The 22,001-nt window shown below is 39.4% G+C and overlaps 1 protein-coding gene across 1 annotated transcript in view; it reads left to right on the top strand.

Moving 5' to 3' along the window:
- Positions 1–13,586, top strand: part of LOC104965355 (SRC kinase signaling inhibitor 1-like) — a 35,823-nt gene extending 22,237 nt beyond the window's left edge. The window contains exons 4-5 of the mRNA XM_010794311.1: positions 12,401–12,548; positions 13,274–13,586. Of these exons, the coding sequence (XP_010792613.1) occupies positions 12,401–12,548; positions 13,274–13,586 (461 nt within the window). The remainder of the gene's footprint in view (positions 1–12,400; positions 12,549–13,273) is intronic.
- The last annotated feature ends 8,415 nt before the right edge of the window (positions 13,587–22,001 follow it).

Here is a 22,001-nt window from a genome sequence, read left to right as displayed (position 1 = left end):
ATAAATACAATAATGTCTATGCTCTTAGTCCTCAGTATGGTTGATTATTGTATCGACATGCTGTGTTTTGCCCTCCACAGGAGCAAGGCCTTCATGTTCTGTGGCCTGTACGCCGCGCTCGTATTTGGCGGTCAGCACTTCATGAGGGAGAGGCCGAAGCTGAACCTGCGACGGCCGTTAGTGCTGTGGTCTCTCAGCCTGGCCATCTTCAGGTGAGTCACCTGAAATTACTGGTTTTTGGATTGACATTTAAATGTACTGTAATTGTACTTTAGTTAGGAAAATCTGTTTTCTGCTTCTTTACACTTCTACTACACCAATGTGGTTTTAACTCTTCTACTTTTGTTTAATTTATTTAATACTTCATTAACTCTACAGATTCTGATTACAAAATATAATCGACTCATAAATGATGAGGTATTTTTATAGATTAAGCTCCTGCACTAGCACAACACAACTCGCGGGTTACATAGAAACCAGGTTATGAATGGTAAAGAATAATGCATTGTGGTAAAATACATAATCTCTTGTTCCGCAGTATCGGTGCAGTCTGCTTTAAATGGAAGCACAATGTTGTCTAAAATCTCTTAGTGCCCAATTGTATAATTTGGTTTCTCTGTGCAAGTTCAACTGTCTTCCAAGTTCCGCTCTAAGCAGGTTATTCAAGTCCTATTTTATATACAAAAGATGAAGATGTTCCAGTGTAGTACCACATTTTCCCTAGCGATCAACGCCAGAATGCTCTTTTGTCTTTTGTACTCCCACTGTCGGGTCCTATATTGATCTTTTTTTTCCTTCTGATTTACTCTAAACTAAATATGAGTGAAGTAGGGCTGCACGATTTGGGGAAATAATCGAATCATGATTTTTCTGACAGATATTGTGATAGCAATTTGCGAGCCCCCGCAGCCCGAGCTACAGGGATGGGTATCGTTTGAAATGTATCGATTCCGATTCCTAGTGTGAAGTCAAAGAAAGAGGATATCAGCATCATTGATGCTTCATTAAATGCAGTAGGCATGTGTTGATGTCTAACCAGTTAGATGGCACAACTGTCACCTACAACACATTTCTCTCTTGGTTTGAATCTCAGGGTTGTGAACTTAAAGGAAAAGGCCAAACCCTTGACGTTATGTTGTTCTGTGGAAAATGAACTTCACCAACACAAGCTAATACCGCCATTCTCTGTCTACACAGTATGGATACAACAGAGTGATGCACAGTGATAACGGGTGTACAATATGGATTTTATTCAGCCAATTACTGCTTAGTCATTGTCAAAGGTATTTATGACCTTTGACAATAAGATACCTGAACTTTTCACAATTAATGATATTAAAATAAGTTCATAACCTGTATTTTATGCACACCTAATGTCAAAAAAGGCTAAGATTTAGTGAGCAAGCAGTCTGTCCCTCACTGAAACTCTGATAAAAGCCCACAACGTTAGCATGCTGCTCCTGTTCTTCTTCTTATCTGCTTTTAGTGTAGAATTACAAACCAACTGTTTAGCAGCAAACACTCTATTGGATTTTGTAGATTCTGGCATTGTCAAGTAAATACAAACATGCTGGTTTCAACTTCAAACACTCAAAGTTGTGCTCAGTGGGAATTATTTTCACTGTCCGATTTCAACTGATTTTTGAAGTAAATAGAGTGCCACAGTGACCCGCCCCGCCACCCGCAAATATTGCCAATTAGTTCTGCAAACCGACCCGACCCGTCGGCACAAGATCCGCAAACCGACCCGGACCCGCATATCCTATGAGCAGTGAAAACATGCAATTATTAACACACGCAGTTGCGTATTTGGCTCAAAAAGCGTGGGATGTTGGTTATGGACAATATCCATCATAAATCTATCGATGGTAGACATGTGGATATTATCCGGCTGAACAAAACGTGATCTGTCTCTTCAATTTTTGTCAACCAAAGACCTTATTTCGAACTATTTTCCAAAATCCTATGGAGAAATTGCATTGTTTTTTTTTAAACTCCTTCCGGGCTTTAGGACGCGCCACTGTGGCACTCTATACCGGCTAACTGCTGCACAGATGCAGGGACTGGCCATGTTTGGTAAATCTGGTTTAGTGCATCCAGCGTCAGAGTAATACCCAGAGAGGAAGCAGGACCTTCAGTATAAATGGTATGCACATCACTGTAATTCAATTTTACTGCTCCTTGTCTGCTGTCCTTGGCCGAGCTCCAATAATCCTTTAGCAGTCGTGTCCTGAAGCGTCTTTGGTATCCAGTACTCTGCTCATACATATTTCCTTCCTTTTACAATGATTTTCACTTTCACTGATAAAACCACACCTGTACCGATGGAAGTCTGGTGTTCATCCCTACCACTCTCATGAATGTGATATCTCAGGAATGTCTGAAGGAAATGTCTTCAAATGTGCGCTTGGACTCGTTGGATGAACAGGGTAGAAATTGGTGGTCAAAGGTCAGGGTCACAGTGACCTTACATTTTTCCCATTCTCATGAATGCCAAGATTTCCACAACTGTTAGAAGATTTTTATTCAACATGGCTGAGACAAACCAGTTGGATCAGGAAATAATTTCCTTTATTGTTTTATGCAAATTCAGCGGTAGAGTGATTTCTCTTGTGTTATGTTTCTTTTATGACAAGGATGATTTTACAGTTAGTGCAATAGAACAGTTCAGTCAGGCAACACACATGTTTCTTTGATATGTTTATTAGAAGCAGCATATAGTTTGAGTTTGGCGTCTAGGCTCGGGCCTCATCACTCCACAGATTTACACAGAACATTGAGTGATGGTTAAATAACTATCCCCCGAGCCTACCGGTGGAAGATGAGATGGTGCTGGGGCAGGTGAGCAGCAGCATCGTGGAAGCAGTAGCAGCAGCATTATCGAGGCAGTAGATCTGGCAGCTTAAATAGAGCGGCAAGTTTAGCAGAATGTGTTTGGTTGGTTGTAAGAGGGACGAGGCGTGACATGTGTAAATGTGTCATTGTTTCTCGAGTTGACTGCCTGAACCAGCTCGCAGGCTTTCGCCCCATTGTACAGCTTTTTCTCTTTATTGTTAGGCACAGGAATTCCTTCCTGCAATATCTGGTTCAATGTTTAAATACACTGTACTACAGTCACAGGGCTCTAAGAGAGTTTTTATGGACATTACAGGGATGAGTGATGTTATGTCTTTATCGCTGATGGAACAATGGAGGTGTGCATTAAACTCTGTGATTCAGTGATGTTTTTATGGGAAACAATACAATGGGTTGTAAAAATTGTGCTTTTAAAGGTGGGGTATGTAAGTTTGAGAAACCGGCTCGATATTCCATATATATATTCCATGGAATGCTCTTAACCTCCCGATAGCAATGAATATCTTAAGTGCTTTGACAAAAAATCCATTAAAAAAATGTCATCTGTGGAAGCCGTAGTACTGTAAAAAGTACGACCAATCATTTTAGCCGGTCTGGCTAAAATAACTGGATGGCCTACCTGCCTGTCAGTATTCCATCTGTGCACAAACTTATCTAGTGCCCTCATTGGACATGTGCGCGTTCGTGTGTGTTGGAGGAGGGGCTCTCTAAGGAAGTGGCAGATTTTCTCCGGTCGCGTATTTTCAAATTCTAGCGATCTCGAGCCGGTTTCTCAAACTTACATACCCTACCTTTTAAGGTTCAAGTTTGTGATTAATGAAATGGTGAGACCTTTGAAATAGGTCTGCTCAATTAATCGTATTTAATCGCAATTACGATTTTGGCTTGCAACGATTATGAAATAATACTTTATCGAAATAAAATAAAACTATTATTATTATTATTATTTTTATTTTTTTTTTTTATTGGGTTTTCAATTGAATTATACTTAAAGTTCAGGTTAATCAACTGTTAAAAACATACTGTTCAACGTTTTTTTTTCAGTAAATGGATGTTTTCAAAGTAAATGGATAATCGTTTTTAATAATCGTGATATCAATTATTGACCCAAATAATTGAGATTATGATTTTTGCCATAATCGAGCAGCCCTACTTTGAAATGCTTTTTGATGATTACACTTTTACACATCATGGCTCCAATCTGAGACCCTCCTATAGGGCAATGAAAGGACTAGAATGATATTAACTGTTTCAGGATGTCTTAAGAATGATACTGTTGTGTGCTTTACCTCAGCCTCCGTTATGTGTACACTATACAACAAGGTAACCTGAAAATGGCTGTTGAATAGCAGTACGAAAAATGATTTGATTAGTACTGTAGGAGTGGATATTTGATCTGGTCCCTTTTTTGATTGGATTAAAGGCCAGATTTGATTTGTTTTGATCAAATGATATGCAGTTCTTGATGATTTGATTGCATCAGACGGATAACAAACATGCAAGGAATATGAAGCACTGTTTTAGATAAAAATTGCTTTAACTTCTAATAAAGAAAAATAAAAAAACCTACAGCTTTATATTCACCCAATTAGAGAGGTGATGTTCATGCACTTTCATATAGGGATGGGGCCGATCCGATCCAGTATCGGTATCGGGTTCCGATATCAACGTAATTCACGTATCGCGTAAACCTATAGCGAGCTATGGCTATGATAAGGCCTATAGAGACTATTGTCAGAACTAGAAAGTTTAATATGGTCGGTGAAACTACTATCCTGGTTTCATATGATCCGTGTCCTTCGTGAATTCATCTCAACAATCAGAATGATTTGGAGGTTTTTTATCGGGAATGGTAATAAACTCTGTATGTACTAGTAGTAGAAATGACAATTGTTTGATGTGCGTTCGTCCTAGTCCGGCAGCTTTTTGGAAGTAAAAGCTGTGACTATTACCACCAGTAGCTCATGCTACTTCAGTCATGAAAGGGTCAATAAAGAAATCGAAAGTGCAACAGACCACTCTCAAATGGAACAGAAAGCTTACTGAACAAGTCTCACTGAGGACTGCACGATCAGACACGAAAGTCGGGGGAGTGCGATTCTTGAGTAGCACGAGAAATCCCACCACGAAGACGTCCACAAAATAATCCAACATCTAAACAATACAGCGTTGCCTCGCAGGTGGAGACCTATATTGCCGAAACGTTTTGTAATGTACCACGACATAACGAAACGTCACTTAGCTTCTCTTTTCAATAACGTATGTCGTCGTACTACTATCAATCGATTGTTTTTAAATGTGATTAATGGGGCCGGTCTCTGGTCCGGAGTTGCAAGCTTGACGAACGAACAACGTTTGATACCGTACCTTTAAAACTTGCCCCCGCACGGATCCGATGACACTAGTGACTCTACCGGGGGCAAATCCTTTAGGTAAGTGTAGAACGTCATCGTTTCGTTGTATGGATCTTGGCACGTGCCTCTTAGAAAAGTCGTATTACACACCTAGCCTTTAGATCCCCATACCTANACAAACAACCCTGCAGACGTAATGGAGTAGATGTGTGTTTCCGTGTGTGTACACACACACACACACACACACACACACACACACACACACACACACACACACACACACGGAAACACACATCTACTCCATTACGTCTGCAGGGTTGTTTGTCAGAGCGTCTCTGAGGAATCAGCTGCACTCTATCTGTTTGTGTTTGTTACACTGCAGATAAAACTAAGTGTTGCTTTCACTCCTTAATGATGTGACACTCAGGTTACATTGCTGCAGCTTGGGTAGTTTATCACAAATTGGTTAATGAGTATGACAAGAGTGGAAAAGTTGAAGGACAAGGTCAAAGACTAACAATGTATTCGTCCTTCCCTCGATGCTTTATGACGTTTCTACTCTGGCTGAAGCCCATTAGTACTTGAAAACGAGCCACAAATATATAGTTTTGTATTCAGTATAACAGCAGGTCATTGTAGTTTTGATCGAATGTAACTCACACAGGAAGAAATTGTGTGTTTTTCGGTGACTATTTATATCTGCGGATGAACACATATTTGTTCATCTATAGTCAATATTAACAGCACCATGGTGACTAGTATCCTGATAATCAGACTCAAAGGGTATTTTGTTTTACTTGTTTTCCCTAAAACCAGTAGCAAGGGAGGTATTCTAGAGCAGGGATGGGCAAACGGCGGCCCGCGGGCCGCATGCGGCCATCACCTACTCTTTTTGCGGCCCTCAGATTAATTTATGAACAACATAATTAATAAAAAAATAAAAATATTAGTACTGATACCGTCCACTAGACTCCTAGTTACGTCGAGAGCTGCGTACATGATTTCAAATACCGCAAAATAATCTGTGACGCATTTGTGTGTATTGTGTTTGTTTCCCGGGGAAACCCTCAGAAGAAACACAGGCTGTTGTTATGCCTGCTGTGACGTTAAGTTGCCTCTTGTAATTATGCCTTTACAAGCTTAAAAGTTGTATTTATCATCTGAATTTGGCGAAACAAGTTTAATATTCTTAAAACCAAGACTTTGTTATTTGAAATCAGATGGAAACAAACTGTCACGGACCCTGCCGTGTTATCTATGATTACTACGCTTTTCATTCATAATTTCAGCGGGAGGGAGCAGGAGTGGTGCTGAGGAACAGCAGAGTGCGGGCTGACAGGTGTCTGTGTTGACATTCCCCTTATTGTGGAATAAGGGGAATGCAGAGACTGGCTACAAGTGTTTTAGGTTCAAGTTAGACAACTAATGTCTGGGTTATTGTTCATGACTTCATGTGTATGTCATCTTAATGGTTAATCTCAATGCACACGCATTTTCCGTGCTTTCCAATAGTTTAAAATAGNTGTGTCGTGTGTGTTGTGTGTGTTGTGTTTGTGTTGTGTTTGTTGAGGTGTGTGTTGAGGTTTGTGTTGTGTGTGTTGTGTGTGTGTTGTGTGTGTTGTGTGTGTTGTTTGTGTTGTGTGTGTATAAGGTGATACAGGTGAATATGACAGGCTCCATGCAATCTCTGCAGACTGCACCAAACACAACCAAGCCAGCATTTACCAAACAGCTTTGTCAGCACTCCCGAGGCAGATGTGGATGAGAGTGTGGAGGCTTTCAGCAGCCAGTGTGAAAAACATCTTGACCGCTGTTCTATTTCTGACAAATAACGTTAAAGACAATCAAATTAAAAGATTATTTTGATTGGCTCCGTAGGTCAACGGCGACCTTTGTGGGTGAAGTTGAGTCCTTCGGAGACAAACAACGGCACTCATTGATCGATGGGGTTTTAAAAATAAACCCTAGATTGTGTCTCCTCTTTCCTTCACCCATAAATGTCTTTCTGCACTTATGTCTCATCAAGAATGACTGGTTTAAGAGTCTCAAGGATTTATTCTAAGATCAATATGTTTGGAATTTTGACTATTGGCTAGAAAAGCAAGGCATTTTATGACCTCACCATGGGCTTGCGGAATTGTGATGGGCCTTATATTCTGATATTTCCCAGTTGTTAGCATCAATTCTGCTTATTTTGCTGCCTGCTGCACCTCAGTCATTTTCCACTGACCCCGCTCCACCTCACACCACTGGTCAAGCCACTCCCACCTCGTCAGCACACCTGCTGCTCATTGCTAATCAAACCAGTATATAAGCCACTGGCTTAGTCACTTATTGGCAGATTGTTCTACAGTACGCTTCATGCAAGACTTTCCAGCACTCTTTCCCTGACTGATTCTCTAATGCCGATCCTGCCTAACTCGCATTTGTCCTGGCTACGACTAGGTTTTTTTCTGCAGCCTTGTTCCTGTTTGCCTGTGTCCATGGCTATTTACTGACTCCTTGATCTACTGCCTGGCTTCAACTTGTCTTCTGCCTGCTCCCTGACTGAGACTCTCATTGGACATAAATGACCTGCCCCCTATAAACCTCTGGATTATAATATTAAACTTCGTTCTAAACTTTTACTAGGTGTCCAGTTCGCTGCATTTGGGCCCTTACATAACCCGTTACAAAATGTGCATATGCTCAACAGAGAATCTAGTAATGGAGAAAATCCTTCATAAATAGAAGTAATTAAATATTTCTGTGTTTGTGAAAAAGCATGCATTTCAGAAGCACTGAACTGGATAAATGATACTTAAATTTTAATGCATGTGTTGTTTTGGAGTTTAAATATGTTTCTATATAGTTTTACAGTTCTTAAAAGCATTTACTTAAATGTATCAAGACTTCCGGTTTTTGGATTCTTCGTTCCATGTGGAGGCTTGCAGAAAAACAAAGTTTTCTACAAGAATCCAAGGTAAAAGGTAATTGATGAACGATTAAACATATGATATCCTTTAAGACCTTTAAAAATGACTGAAATTTTCCTTTAAAGCATCCAGGAGATAGTGTGCCCCATATCAAGACAGTCAAAACATTCAGAGATGCATTACAGAGCTTGTGGTTTATGTAACCCTACCCCTCTATTGAACTAGATAAACTGTGATATCACTTGCTGCTGGACACTCAGCACAGCATTGTGGGCCATCAAGCGTCGGGAGAATCAATTACTGGCATTGAAATGTGACCAAACAGCCAAGAAGAAAGCCTGTGTATGACCAGCATGACAAAACGAGAAGGCGTTTCGGCATGTAACCAGGAGAAAGCGCCTCTACAACAGATTTGCGTTTCATTAATCACACAGGATCCAGGCCACTGCAAAGCGCTCCATCTGCACCGCAGCCAACACAGGAAAAAAGCCTCACAGATTGGAGCAGCTAGCAGCAGACGACCACTCATTATACGGACACACGGCAGGATTGTAAAATGCTAATGCTCACCATCATCACCCAACTCGCTCCTATCCAAATGCTCAAAAGGCCCTTTTCATTGCCAGCGCTCTCACCTCCTAAATACTCCCACTATCACACCTCTGAAATGTGTTCTCGGCTTTCAGCGCTCAATAATATAAGCAGACCATATAGCTCGTCATCACAGCTACACTGACGGTAGTGTTGTACAAAATCTGCTAGTTCTTTGAAAAAAGAAAAGCCAAAACTGTGAGCCGTTAATAACAAAAAGACAGAGGCAGTAACCTTGTGAGAGGGTGCAACGAGTGCGAGTGTAGGAAGAAATAGAAACAGACGTGGGAAGGAGACGAACGCAGTTACTCAAGACCACTAATGTTGTTTTCTCACCAGCATTAACAAAAAAGAGAATAGAAACAAGGCTGATCATCTCAGTCTTCCATTGAGAACTGATGGGAGCACAAACAGTGTTAGTGCTAACCACTTAGTTATCAAAGCTCTCACACAAGCATCTGTGTGCTTCCTGCAACCTTTAAACCTCTTTCTAAGTGATGCTGACAGTTTAGCTTTGTATTGGTACCTATGCCAAGGAGGGTATGATTTAGGCTCTTGGTGGAAAGGTGTAGAATGGTTCATGGAAGAACCCATGACATTTTGAAGTGGATCCGAATCATGGGGCTCTGGTAATCATGGGGCGACAGGAAATTATGTTTTAGTATCTGGATAATTGGAAAATAAGTTTCTTACTTGTCAAATATCATGTGAACACTTCCAAAACAACTCCTAAACAGATATCAACATGCTCTTTAAGCAGTTTAATCAAAAAGTCACATCGCTATAGCCTTCATGTTGTTTCAACATTACAAATGAAAGCTCATGAACACACTGATGTTTGAAAATTGACCTTTCTAAATAATTTCTTAGTAAAGCCTTTCGCTACCAATAATGCGATAACATTCAGGATTCAGAGACAGGACCGTTATCCATATTATAAGTCAGTAAAGCACCAAAAATATTTTAAAGCTGTTAAACATCTTTTTTTTTTGTTTCATAGTGAGGCCTATAAGAATGACCTCAGTCCCTTGAACACAGAAAAGCAAACAGCTTAATGAAACACGTTAGGAATGGCACAAATCATCCAATGATAGTTAAAGCAGGTATCAGTATTGAATTTCAGATTAGTGTACCCCTAGTCATGAAAGTGCCTTCAACGACTGCCTAAAGATAATCCAAGAAACTGATTTAATAAATCAATCAGACAATCATTCAAAACATTTAAGATTTGTTTGCATGTTCGTACCTCTAGAACAGGGATGGGCAACTTTGATGGGGGTGGGGGCCACATAATTGATGTACTGGCCACCAGGGGGCCGCAGATTCACTTGGAACACACACACACACAAATTCCATGTGTTGTATGTAATTATTAACAAATATACTAAGTCTGACATCTTCATTGACATTTTACAATCAAAGGGAACATCCCCCAAAAATGGGAACATCCTCTAATAAGCTCACTAAACAAATATCAGTTCACAGAAATGTTATTTCATTTTTACAAGTGGCATGTTTGTAAAGAACAGGTTATTAAACAGTGGAATAAAACTATTTTAAACTATTGGAAAGCACGGAAAATGCGTGTGCATTGAGATTAACCATTAAGATGACATACACNGTTATGGATGCCCAGGATGCTTCAATAGCGGCCTTTAGCTCATTAGCATTGTTGGGTCTGGTGTCTTTCAGCTTCTTCTTCACAATACCCCACATATTCAGAATATGTGGGGTATTGTGAAGAAGAAGCTGAAAGACACCAGACCCAACAATGCTAATGAGCTAAAGGCCGCTATTGAAGCATCCTGGGCATCCATAACACCTCAGCAATGCCACAGGCTGATTGCCTCCATGCCACGCCGCATTGATGCAGTAATCCGTGCAAAAGGATTCCCAACCAAGTACTGAGTGCATTAATGGACATTTTCAAATGTTTGATTGTGTTTTGCTGTTATAAATCTTTTTTTTTTACTTGGTCTGAGGAACTATTCTAATTTTTTGAGATAGGATTTTTGAGTTTTCTTAAGCTGTATGCCATAATCAGCAATATTAAAATAATAAAAGGCTTGCAATATTTCAGTTGATTTGTAATGAATCCAGAATGTATGGCATTTTTGTTTTTTTAAATTGCATTACAGAAAATAAAGAACTTTATCACAATATTCTAATTTTCTGAGACAGTCCTGTATTTCCCTACAATGTGGTTTCCTAATGCTTCTCTTGTGGATCTGCTGCCATTTAAACATATAAGCACAACCATTTCATATGGAAGATAGGGTATTTAAAAAAAGAAAAGCTCAAATCTGTTATTAACTTCAAATATGGCCGTGATGGTACCTCATCTTATTTTTGTCCAAGGTCCTTAGGCTCGTTTGTTAAAACGATAGGAATTGCTCAAATAAATAAAAACAGCTCTATACTCATACATGTAAATCTCATGTGCAGCACTGTAGACATCGTTTTTTGTGGTCAAAGTTCAAGTACTGGGATTGCTAAAGTACTACGTGTACAGTATGTCAAATTGGTGTAAAACAAAGTCACTGATGAATATTAATGAATCCTCTCAGGCTTGATATTCATGAAGTTCCAGGTTTAGCCTCTTGTCCTGCGACTCTGACCTGTGTACTTCCCCTCTCCATCTGGAATATTAATGAGTACTTCCTCTGAACCGCAAGAAGTCTTTTGCTCCTGCCACATTTTACTCACTGTGGCCTTAATTTACCCTGTAATTTAGAAGATACTAGGGGGAGAAAAGAGGGCTTGGCAGTTATACAGAATTTGAGTCATATGACAATAATGGTCGTAGCTGAGTCGTAGATGGCTTCAAACATCTTTTACATGATGTGGTTACCGCAAATGGTTATTTTTTATTTTAATTTTGAATGAGCTGCTTAAAATTACCTGAATTTAATAAAAATGCTTTTATTTAATACTGTTTGCTTATAGAAGCATTCGAAACATGTTTAATTCCAAAAACGTCTTACGATTATTTCTTTATTTTTTGAACCACTATTTTTGGTTTCAACAATTTATACAAACATATGAACATGTACCTTAAAGTTACCAAAAAAAAGGGATATTCGTGTGTAAATGTATGTACGCATTATTTCAGCTTGAACAGTTCCTGGCCATGATAAATGGTGTTATTTTTGCATTTTCTTTAAAGAAAACATACCTTTCAATTCATAGGGTCCTGGTCAGACTAGTTTCTACTGACCACTTCTAGTTAGCTTGTCCACCTGGCGCCTACAATTGCATCATTGTCTTTTTATTCAGTGTCTTTTAAACATTTTTTTATTATTATTATTATTTATTCAGTGTCTGAGTGGCAGTTGGACAGCTTTTCAGGACAGCTGAGTGTCAGAAAGCGTGAAGTGTCCACACATACACCCACAGACCAACACAGGCCGGCCTTTTGTTATCCAGCATGCCCTTCCCTCTCAGTTGGCCGACCTCCACTGAATCCTCCTGCTGGATATGACAAGAAAATCCAACAGATTCGAAATATAGCTGCGACAGAAAACAGCATCCTGTCTTCCTCTCCTATAATCCCTTCTCTCTTTACCCCCCCTCTCTCCGCCTCCATTCTTCCACACATCATTATCTCAACACATCCCCCTGACAATGCCACTCCGTCTTCTTCATCCACCTGTCTCTCTTCCTTATCCCTCTCCCCCCCTGCAGACCAGTTCCCCAGCCTGCAGAGTAAGATGCGGGTGGTGCTTAGGGTGGAGGTGGAGGCTGTGAAGTTCCTGAAAGAGGAGCCTCACCGTCTGGACGCCCTGCTAAAGCGCTGCAACACCATGACTGATGCGATCAGCTCGCTCCGCAGGTATACATCTCAAACACTCCTCAGTTCACTCACATAATACCTCACTATCCAAGGTCAGCTCACATACCAGTTTCCTCTCGTACGCCTTTTTAAGGGGATTTACTTATAGACAGCTGTACAGTAGGATTCAAACTTCAAACTCAGTTTTGCATTTCTTACTTTGAGAAATATAAAAAAATATATTTTTATTTTTGCTTGTACAACAAAATATATAGTATCCACACAAAGACATTCAAGTTTATCTATGTATAGAAACATACTTTTACCTGCAATCTATACATGGATTCAAATAAATAAAAAGGTTAGGTAGAAAGACAAAATCATTGAAAGACCTCTTTTAAAAATGTTCAGATTAAAAAAAGAACTGCCTTGAAATGTCATTCAAAAAATGTCTGAAAAATAAATAAATGCGAAAAAGATCTGTCTCTTATGCCACTTTGGGCTCTGAGAGTGTGTGATGAAAAATGTATTAATTCTGACAATGATAACATTAAAAGGAATAATAAATCATCAGAAAAATAGGATTACCTCTTGGTTCAAGGCACCAATTATGCAACTGGTTTGAGTCTGGCTTGAGACCTTTTTTGCAAGAGCTGTTCATTTTAAAAAGGAATAAAAAAATGTTTGGTACATTGAGTGTATGTCATCTTTAATTTATTGTAGTTTGCTTCCTTCATTGTGTCCTGTGTGTATTGTAGTTTCTTGTATCCCTCCTATATGTACAGACAAGTGACGGAGGGCGTGTGGAAGTGCCCCGAAGACCTCCCCAGCCAATCACAGAAGAGATCTGAGGACATGAGCCGCTGCTCGGACCTGGACATCCTGAACAGTCCTCCTCTCAGCCTCACGGACATGAGCTCCTGCTCTGGCCTCGCCAACTGGATGCCCGTACCCGCCGGCGACGCAGACCCCTCGGGCCCCGAGCAGGACCTCCAGCCTCTAATGAGCTTCAGGAACCGGGTCCTCGATGAGCTGCCGAGTCGGCGGGCTGGAGATAAGTCCGTGTCAGCTGAAGTCAGACTGGTAATGAGATGCTGATTATGTTTTTTTTTTGTCTTTACAATCATACTTATTTCTCACAACAACAGAGTATAAGGGCCATGTAGGTAAAATAATTCTAATTGTGGAGTTTGAGGACGAGGACTAATATCGTGAGAATTTCCAAGAAGAAAGTTGGAATTAAAAATAAATGCATGGATTATTTGAGATCTAAGTGTTCATTTTGAAGGAGAAATCATACATTTACCTGAAGAATCGATATTATCTGAGATAATAACGGTTAATTTACAAAATAAATAACTCACATATTAAAGAAAAAAAATATTGAATAATGTTTTAAAATGTCACAAATTTGTAAAAAAAAAAAATCGTCTCTGAATACATGAAGGGGATATGAAAAAATATATTGCATAGCTGGCATATCAGAAAAAAAAAAAGTATTCAGTCATTGTCAGAAATATTGTTACTTTTCCTCAATACCCAAATCTCAAAAAAGGGGCTGCAACGGATCTGATAAAAACTGATCCAGATTTGAACACTGTCCTGACGTCAGGACGGTGGCGCTACGGCTATTGGTCCAACTCTCCACCTATCAGGGGAATGTGAGGTTGGGCCACGGCCGGCCATTGCCGCTCGAAAGCGCTGTAGACGCTGTAGTACATATGCCAGGTAAGTGTAAGTGGCGCTGTAGTCTTTCACATAAGCAGCGAAGAAGACTTCCCGCGCATGGTTGCCATGGTTGCCCTTCTGTTTATTCTCCGCTGTGGCTCTTTTTCTCCCTCCCCGAGGCAAGCGTTTGCTCCCGCTGCTGTAATTCAATGCAATCCCTCCCCGTCAAGGCAAGCACTGTAATTCTTTCCGGTAGTCCACCAGCAGATGAAAAACACCCACCTCTCCGCCTCTTCCAAGGAACGAGGGGACCGTGCGGCAGAGTTTTAGTTAGGTTTTCTTTCGCCGGTCAATATGTCCGTTAAAGTTTAAATCTTCCGGACAAAATTTGAAAAGTGCCGGTCAAAGTACTTCTTTGTTATTTATTGAGCCTTAAAACAAATGAATAACGACTCTATAATAATAAAACACGGAGGACGAAGATCCATTTTTCTCCCCCTCTTCTGACTTGATCAGAGCACGCTGATCAACGCCGTCTCCTGCAGGGGGGCGTGGTCAGCTGCAGCTCACAGAATCAGCCACCTGCAAAAACAGGGCTGAAGAACAGCAAATAGAGCGAAATGAGGCATGGCTAAAATGCATGATCTGTTTGGTATTTTGAAAACAGAAACGTATAAATATACCTTATATAGGTATGGCAAATACATTTTTGGCATCACAATCAATCTTTCAGCCAAGAAGCCCTAGATCTTAACTGACAGAAACTAATTATGGTTTATTTTGTTGAGTGTTTGGAAGAATTTACCAGGCAGATAGGACACGATTTAACACGATGTCTCCTCAGACAAAATGTTATTTTTAACTTGTACCTGTTAGGAGTGGAGGTGGTGACAAAAACTACATTCAACCACGTCAGTGTTTCAGTTTCTGCTAAACTGGGAAATTTCATTTTAGTCTCTGTATAATCTCTACATTTTGTGATTTAATCCATAACACAGGCAACTGATCACCCAGGGCAGATTAGTGTCTCCTCAAACAATAATGGGTTGGGGGAGTCTTATTTCTATGAAACAGCTCTTATAACTGTTTGAGTAGCTGAATGTGTGTATTGGGTTAACATGTACATTCATACTGTATGAAGGAAAGTGTTTGTTATATTTTGCTTCCATGGGTCTCTTTAATATTTTAGTGGTATGAGAGCGGGCTGTTTCCTTCTCCCTGATGTTTTCAGACTCTATAAGAGGCATCGCTATATGTATTAAAAAAAGATATTACATAACATAGCCAAAAGTTTGTGGACAGCTTAACGTTGCAGACCCATGAAATACAGCCCAAGAATAAAATTACACAAAGTACTGTTACTGTATGTGTCCACATTTTTTCTCCACATGCTTTATTTCAGTCAAATTTTGTAGAAATGGGAGAATGGGATTTTGTTTTGAAAAAGTTGTTCAGTTTCGTTTTAAGTTAAATATAGTTTATTATAATATAAGAATGCACTAAAAGCCACAAGTTCCTGTTTAGGAACTTATGACACATACTGTAGAATACAGTTGCACAAGAAGTACATACAAAAAAGTATATTTTCACGTGTGATTTCCTGTATTTAACATAACGAAAATCAGAAAAATACATGAATCTCTTGCATGTAACATTTCCCAAAAACTAATGTTTATATAATAATATGTGTCACATGAAATCGGTGTCTGAGATAATCGGGGGAAAGTGTAAATATGCCCCCTAAATGTCAAGGTATTTGCCCTTTAAAACACAATGAAGTGGGCAAAAATGCCTTCAAATTTAAAACATATCAAATAATTACATGTATGTAGCACCATTCTCACACAATGTCATTTAAAAAATCCTTTAAACAAAAGATTTTAAGATGGCAAAAATCGCCCAAAATGTACCCGTTAAAAATATTTATTTTGAAATTGTGTTTTGAGAGGGTGTAACGCTTGGTATTGTTATCTTGTCATTTACTACTGAAGTGTTTGGGTGGAGGAGTTCACACAGACTTGAGGTTTTGCCGCCCTACAGATCAGACCACATGCCAACTTTTTATCTACTCACATCTTCGGTTTTTCTTTTGATATTTTAAATATGTAGAAAAAGGCCAGTTCTTGCCTTTAAACATTTAACATCCCTATTACTTCTTGCACATTCCCTCCCTGCAGCAGCTTCCCATACCCACACTAACTGCTCCTCACTGACTCAGCATGTATGTGAAAGGCAGAGGGAAGGGAAGGCAAGGGGGCAGGGCTCTGAGATGTGAGCCTGCTAACTGGCAGGCGGGGAGTCAAAGGAAGGAGGGAGGGAGGCTCTGCTGGCCGGACAGGTCTGCACTGCTCTGCTGGAGAGAAGGAGGGAAGATGAGAGGGAAGGAAGAAGGAATAGCAGAAAGGATGAGACAAGAAAAAGCATGTGGGAGGTGTGAATCCTAAGCGGCAGTGAGAGGAGGAGAGGTGAGTGTGAGATTGAGAGAAAGATTTTATGTGTAAATGTAGCTGTTTGTGTCTCTGGTGTGTGCTGCTGCCAGATCGGGTCGATCAGGAGACAGATTTACAACACGATACAAATGATCCAGATGTGCATGTCATGTTGTAGGACTCACAAACCCAATGACTAATGGGCAGCACACCGTGGGGCACTTCAGTGGACTGTTTTTGTGGCTGTAAAGGCATGAATAACAGAACATGTGTGAAATTAGGAACTTCATATTTTTCCATCTAGCCATGTGTCATTACATGCATTTCACCAGTGCTGGGCTTTCAATTATTATCGTTATTGAACTTCAGCAAATAAACATGATCATATGATGTACTCTGAGCATGGTCCAAATGTAAGATTCTGATAATACTGCAATATAAAAGTAACAAAATATAAAGTTAGGGGTCTTCTGTAATGCACAGCAGTGGACCACACTTCATTCATTTGCATCTTTTATTAGTGATATTGCTTCATTTGGCATTGTCATTACTGTGTTGATGTCACTGCTTCTTTATTTTGTAGGGAATTATAAAAACCACTCGGCAAAGCAATGCAATTATATTGAAAGAGAGCAATGCCAACACAAGGCAATTCAAAGTGATTTGCAGGGGCATAGAAATATATGAACTATCAGAAATTAACAAAACATTAAAATACCATTTAGAGGACTTTCAAAACAAAAAATAAACAGGCCAATAAGTAGAGGCAGATTAAGAATGAGTTGTGTCTAATTACTTTAAAGCTTTAGTAAGAAATAATGTTTTTACAATAAACTGAACTGAGCTTTTTTTTAGCTTGGAACTAAAATAACATCGTCAACATGAGCAGTAGAGCAAGAGTCACTGTATCTACATCCTAACCCATCTTGTTTTGTAGACATCAGAGCGGAAAGGTGATGGTGTTTTTTTTTTTAACTTAGCTCTGTTTGTTGCACTGAAAGAAACTGCTCATGCTTATGATAAGTCAAAAAACTGCCTATTCAAGAAAATAAATGGTGTTGCCGCTGTAGTTTTCAATACCAATGAGTTTGCAGAAGTTGAAAACTAAATACCACCATTCATTTGTACTGTATGCCTCCATCAACTAGTCAAGTTGCAGTCATGTCGGTTGTCACATGATGATTATTTCTTATGAGATAACTGGGAAATTGTTATCTTATTGTTAAATCTTGTCAAATTGTCAATTTGAACCTTAAGCTAGTTATCTTGATTGTTGGTTTGAACATTATATCTGTCTTTATCTAGAAAGGTGTTTTTGGTACAGCCTTAAATGTGAGAAAAAGGCCTTTATTTGTATTTGTTTTGCTTTGGCTGTTGTCCTTCCTGAAGCCTTGTACATGTACCCTGCATCAGAGAAGATAGGAAGAGCAAGGTCATCTCCTGTGACTTGCTTTGAAATCTGAGACACTTTCTGTTATGTTGAAGATGTTAAAGGGTCACATCTCAGAGAGGACTTTTTGTGCACATGGCAGGTCAGAGAGGAGTGCTACCTGCAGAGAGATGAACAACAGCAGAGCAACTTTAACATGATTTGTCTGTCCTTAGAATAAAAAAGCACATTTAATCTTGTTAGATTTTTCAAAAGTGGCAAAAAATAGGCTCTGTGTAAAAGAGTGACACGGCACTTAGAGGAGAGGGACTGTGCACGTTATCGGTAGATCTCCTCTTGTACATACTGTACAGCCTGAGGCAAATGAGTAATGTGGGTTATTGGGCATTTACACTTCTACGTTGCATGTCAGCCTTTTGCCTGTATATGGAAGATCAGTTCCCACGAGCATGCAAGGTATTGAGTGGAGGAGTTGTATAAGCTGCAAGGTCACGGCACATGTGGTGTCTCTCCCTTATTTGTCTCCAACAATAAGCCTCTTTGCAATTTTCCTCACACACACTTTCAGTGTATCTGCATGAGTCAGACGACCCGTCTCTTTTGTCTGAATGTGCAGTGAAGAAGCAAGCATGACAGCCTTGTATCAAACACACAAATTCATCAATAAATCTTTGACACTCACTTCTTTAAAGTCAGTTCACCCCGTTTATTCAGCCTCTTGGTTAATTATAATTCAGTACCAGTGGAAGATCAAACAGTATTTTTGTGTTACACTGAGCCCCCCGCCATTTCTTGGGAATTTGCACACTGTGCCAAATGCAGTATGATGTAACCTAACGCTATGTAGAGAACTCAATAGTTGTGAATGCATGTTAAGGGATTTATTTTGCAATGTGAACCTGCCGTGTCACCCATTCACTTCATACAAACCCTCTTAATCTCCCCGGCTTTAAGGTGTCACTACCTAATAATGCACAACCTGTCATGTTGCTGAAATCAAAGCAGCTTGTGCACGGCGCCAGCAACAAGCAAGCTGGGAGCTAATATTAGCATGAGCACCCACCACCACCTGCACCCCCCATCGTATCCATGTGGAGCTAATATTAGATCTGCACATGGTGCCTGGGGTTTAATTACCTGTGCGATGGGACTCGTAAATGCACCACCAAATACCTGATGTAGTTTATTATTGTGTGTGTGTGTGTGTGTGTGTGTGTGTGTGTGTGTGTGTGTGTGTGTGTGTGTGTGTGTGTGTGTGTGTGTGTGTGTGTGTATATATATTAGCCGTGTGTGTGTGTGTGTGTGTGTGTGTGTGTGTGTGTGTTTGCAAGCATTGTGACCCAGGAGGACAACAACACAAGGATGAGTCATCAGTTGTGTGCAGCTGTGGCCTTTTTTTGTTTGTCCAGGTGTGTTTGGTGGTGCTGAAGTTTCACATCTTGTCCTTCACATATTTTGCTCCTATCAGGAGTGTGCTTTTAAATGCCAAGCTAAGCTAACTGGCTGCTGGCTGTAGCTTCTAGGGCTGAACTCGACTTTGTTTTCTTTTTTGTTTTGATGGAGCTTTGAATGTATTTTGTCATACAGTATGTTAGGACAACATCACTCTAAAAGTATAAAAAGACAACCCTCAAACAAAAGCCAGTCTGTTTATTATCATGATTACTATTAAATCAACTTTATTATACATTGGCAGTTTGTGCATCCTTTTGTGTGCAATAAGCGTAAGGGCATTACATTTTTCTGACCACATTTTTAAAAGCTAAACACTAACCAATATGGATTGAAGCAGAATATTTTGTAAGATAAGAACGTTTTAAAACTACCTGGTTAAGCCCCATTAGCATCATATTTATTGTAGAGGAGAAAACTAATAATTACAAAATGCTGAACTGTTCCTTTAAGAGACACATTTTGAACGTCTTTTTTACCTCAATTGCCAAAAAGGAGACCACATTTTCTATCGATATCGCAAAAAATCTTGTTATTGCGATTTTTTGAGCATGATAACTATGTAGTAAAATGTTATATTATCTAGAGAGATTATCTGTTTCTATTGTAACTCCTGGCACAGCAGTGATGGTGCCACCACACACACAGCCAAATTGGACGGCTGTCAGAAAACTGTGATGGAAACGCAGCATGGGGGTGTTGAGGTTCAAGAAGAAAAGAAAAGAACAATAATACTTAGACCAACAGCTATTTCATCTTAAATCCTATTTCCTCCCTAATATTTCTGCTCAGGTGGATTTAAGTTTGACAGAGCCACTTTATTCCAGTAAATACTACAGTATACAAACCTCTGAATTGTTTGTGCATTGATCCTAGATCGTTGATAGTTTGCTGACATACCTTCCTGAAGGATTATGTTGTAATTGCATTGTTATCACAAAGAGCTCCGGGCTTTACTGTCCTAATAAAAGTAATTATAACACATTTTGTTGCTAAAGCACTCACAATTTTTTTTTTAAATCATGACTGCAATGAAAATTAAATAAAACAAAACCAAGTTAAATGTAAATAATATACCCAAACATTAAGATATATATCACATCAGAAATTATTTTAAAAGTGTCTTTGACGGATGTTGAGTTCTATTTATTGTTTTTATAGTTTATTTGATTATTCTAGAATATAGTGTCAGCAGGTTATAATCTTCAGGCTGCGTACGACCCCAGAAACCTCCACCTGTGAAAACCACATTATAAATCTATTAATCCATGTCTGATCGTTCGTATCTTTGTAAACATTGTCACTTTCTCCATTAGAATTGTAATCTTCAGAGGTAGATACATCTAGAGTCCAATAGGAGAATGTGTCTGTGATTGAGGTGAACTGATCCTTTACACAGTTTGCTGGCTGTTTCTAACATGGTCCTTCCTGTAACTCTACACTCCCTCACACTGTGGCAGTCTGCCAGCACAGCTCTCTCCTTCATACATGACTCTCATCCTGCTTTCCTCTCCTTCACTCTCCTGCTCTACACCCATCTCTCATGCTCCTTCTCTCACCCGTCCTTATCTGTCTCTCTCCCATCATAAATGAATGGATCAAATTCAAGATCAGGCCCATCAGCTGCTTCCCAGAATCGATACCAGCCGATGTAATCCGACAGACTTCCTCTCTGGGTGAGGACAAAGATGACAAATCATATGTAATAATATGATATGGATCTGTTCCTCCACATGCACATTTATGAAGAAACCAAGAGGATGAAAACCCCATTTACGTGCATGTTCTTTTCTTATTGATTCTAAACTAAAACAGAGAAACAGGTTAAACCATCTCGTTTGCAAACAACAAAACTGTGCATGTGAGCCAATATCAGTCAGGATACACTGCTGGGTCTCAGCTGGTACACCTACGCTGTTTTTTATTATCACTAACACAACTCAGGATTTTCATTTACATATGTTTTATTGTCAGAGAATGTGAAAGTAATCGAATCACTATTTTACGATCCGACAAACTAATAGATCTCCTGCATTTCAATGTGCCTTAGGAGACTTAGGATACATTATTATCTCATGGATCCTGACCTTAATTTGACCTCACCCACAATCAAATAGGAGGACAGTGTTGTTCGATTCATTCAATATCGTTTTAGCAAAGCTACACATAAACACACCAGCTAACCGAGGACGGAGAGAGAAGTGAAGAAAAACGAAAGTTGATTGAGTGCAGCATCTTGTTAGTAATTATAATAATATATCAAATTGATATTTTTATTTATAAAGCACCATTCAAAAAAAGTTCAACAGGCCTTATGATCGAAACAAATAAATAATACATTTATAATCCAAAACATGAGAGGAGATTTCTTTTTACGTGAATGCCTTTTTCTACGATTTTACCTTCAATTCAACTTCATGATATTATAAACTTCTGTGCATTTTTAGTGTCTGAATCTGAAATGTACAACACATCTACAGCAGTCCCTTCTTTTTGTCTTCACTTTAACAGCATCTTAGCAGTGAACTTCATTGTCCACAGACATCATTGTCTTTAATGTTGAGCATTGTTGTC

Source organism: Notothenia coriiceps, unplaced genomic scaffold (genome assembly GCF_000735185.1).
Source record: "Notothenia coriiceps isolate Sejong01 unplaced genomic scaffold, NC01 NC01_scaffold00037244, whole genome shotgun sequence".
Lineage (NCBI taxonomy): Eukaryota > Metazoa > Chordata > Actinopteri > Perciformes > Nototheniidae > Notothenia > Notothenia coriiceps.
Note: the sequence above shows the minus strand (reverse complement) of the source record. Positions and strands in the feature narration are given on the sequence as shown.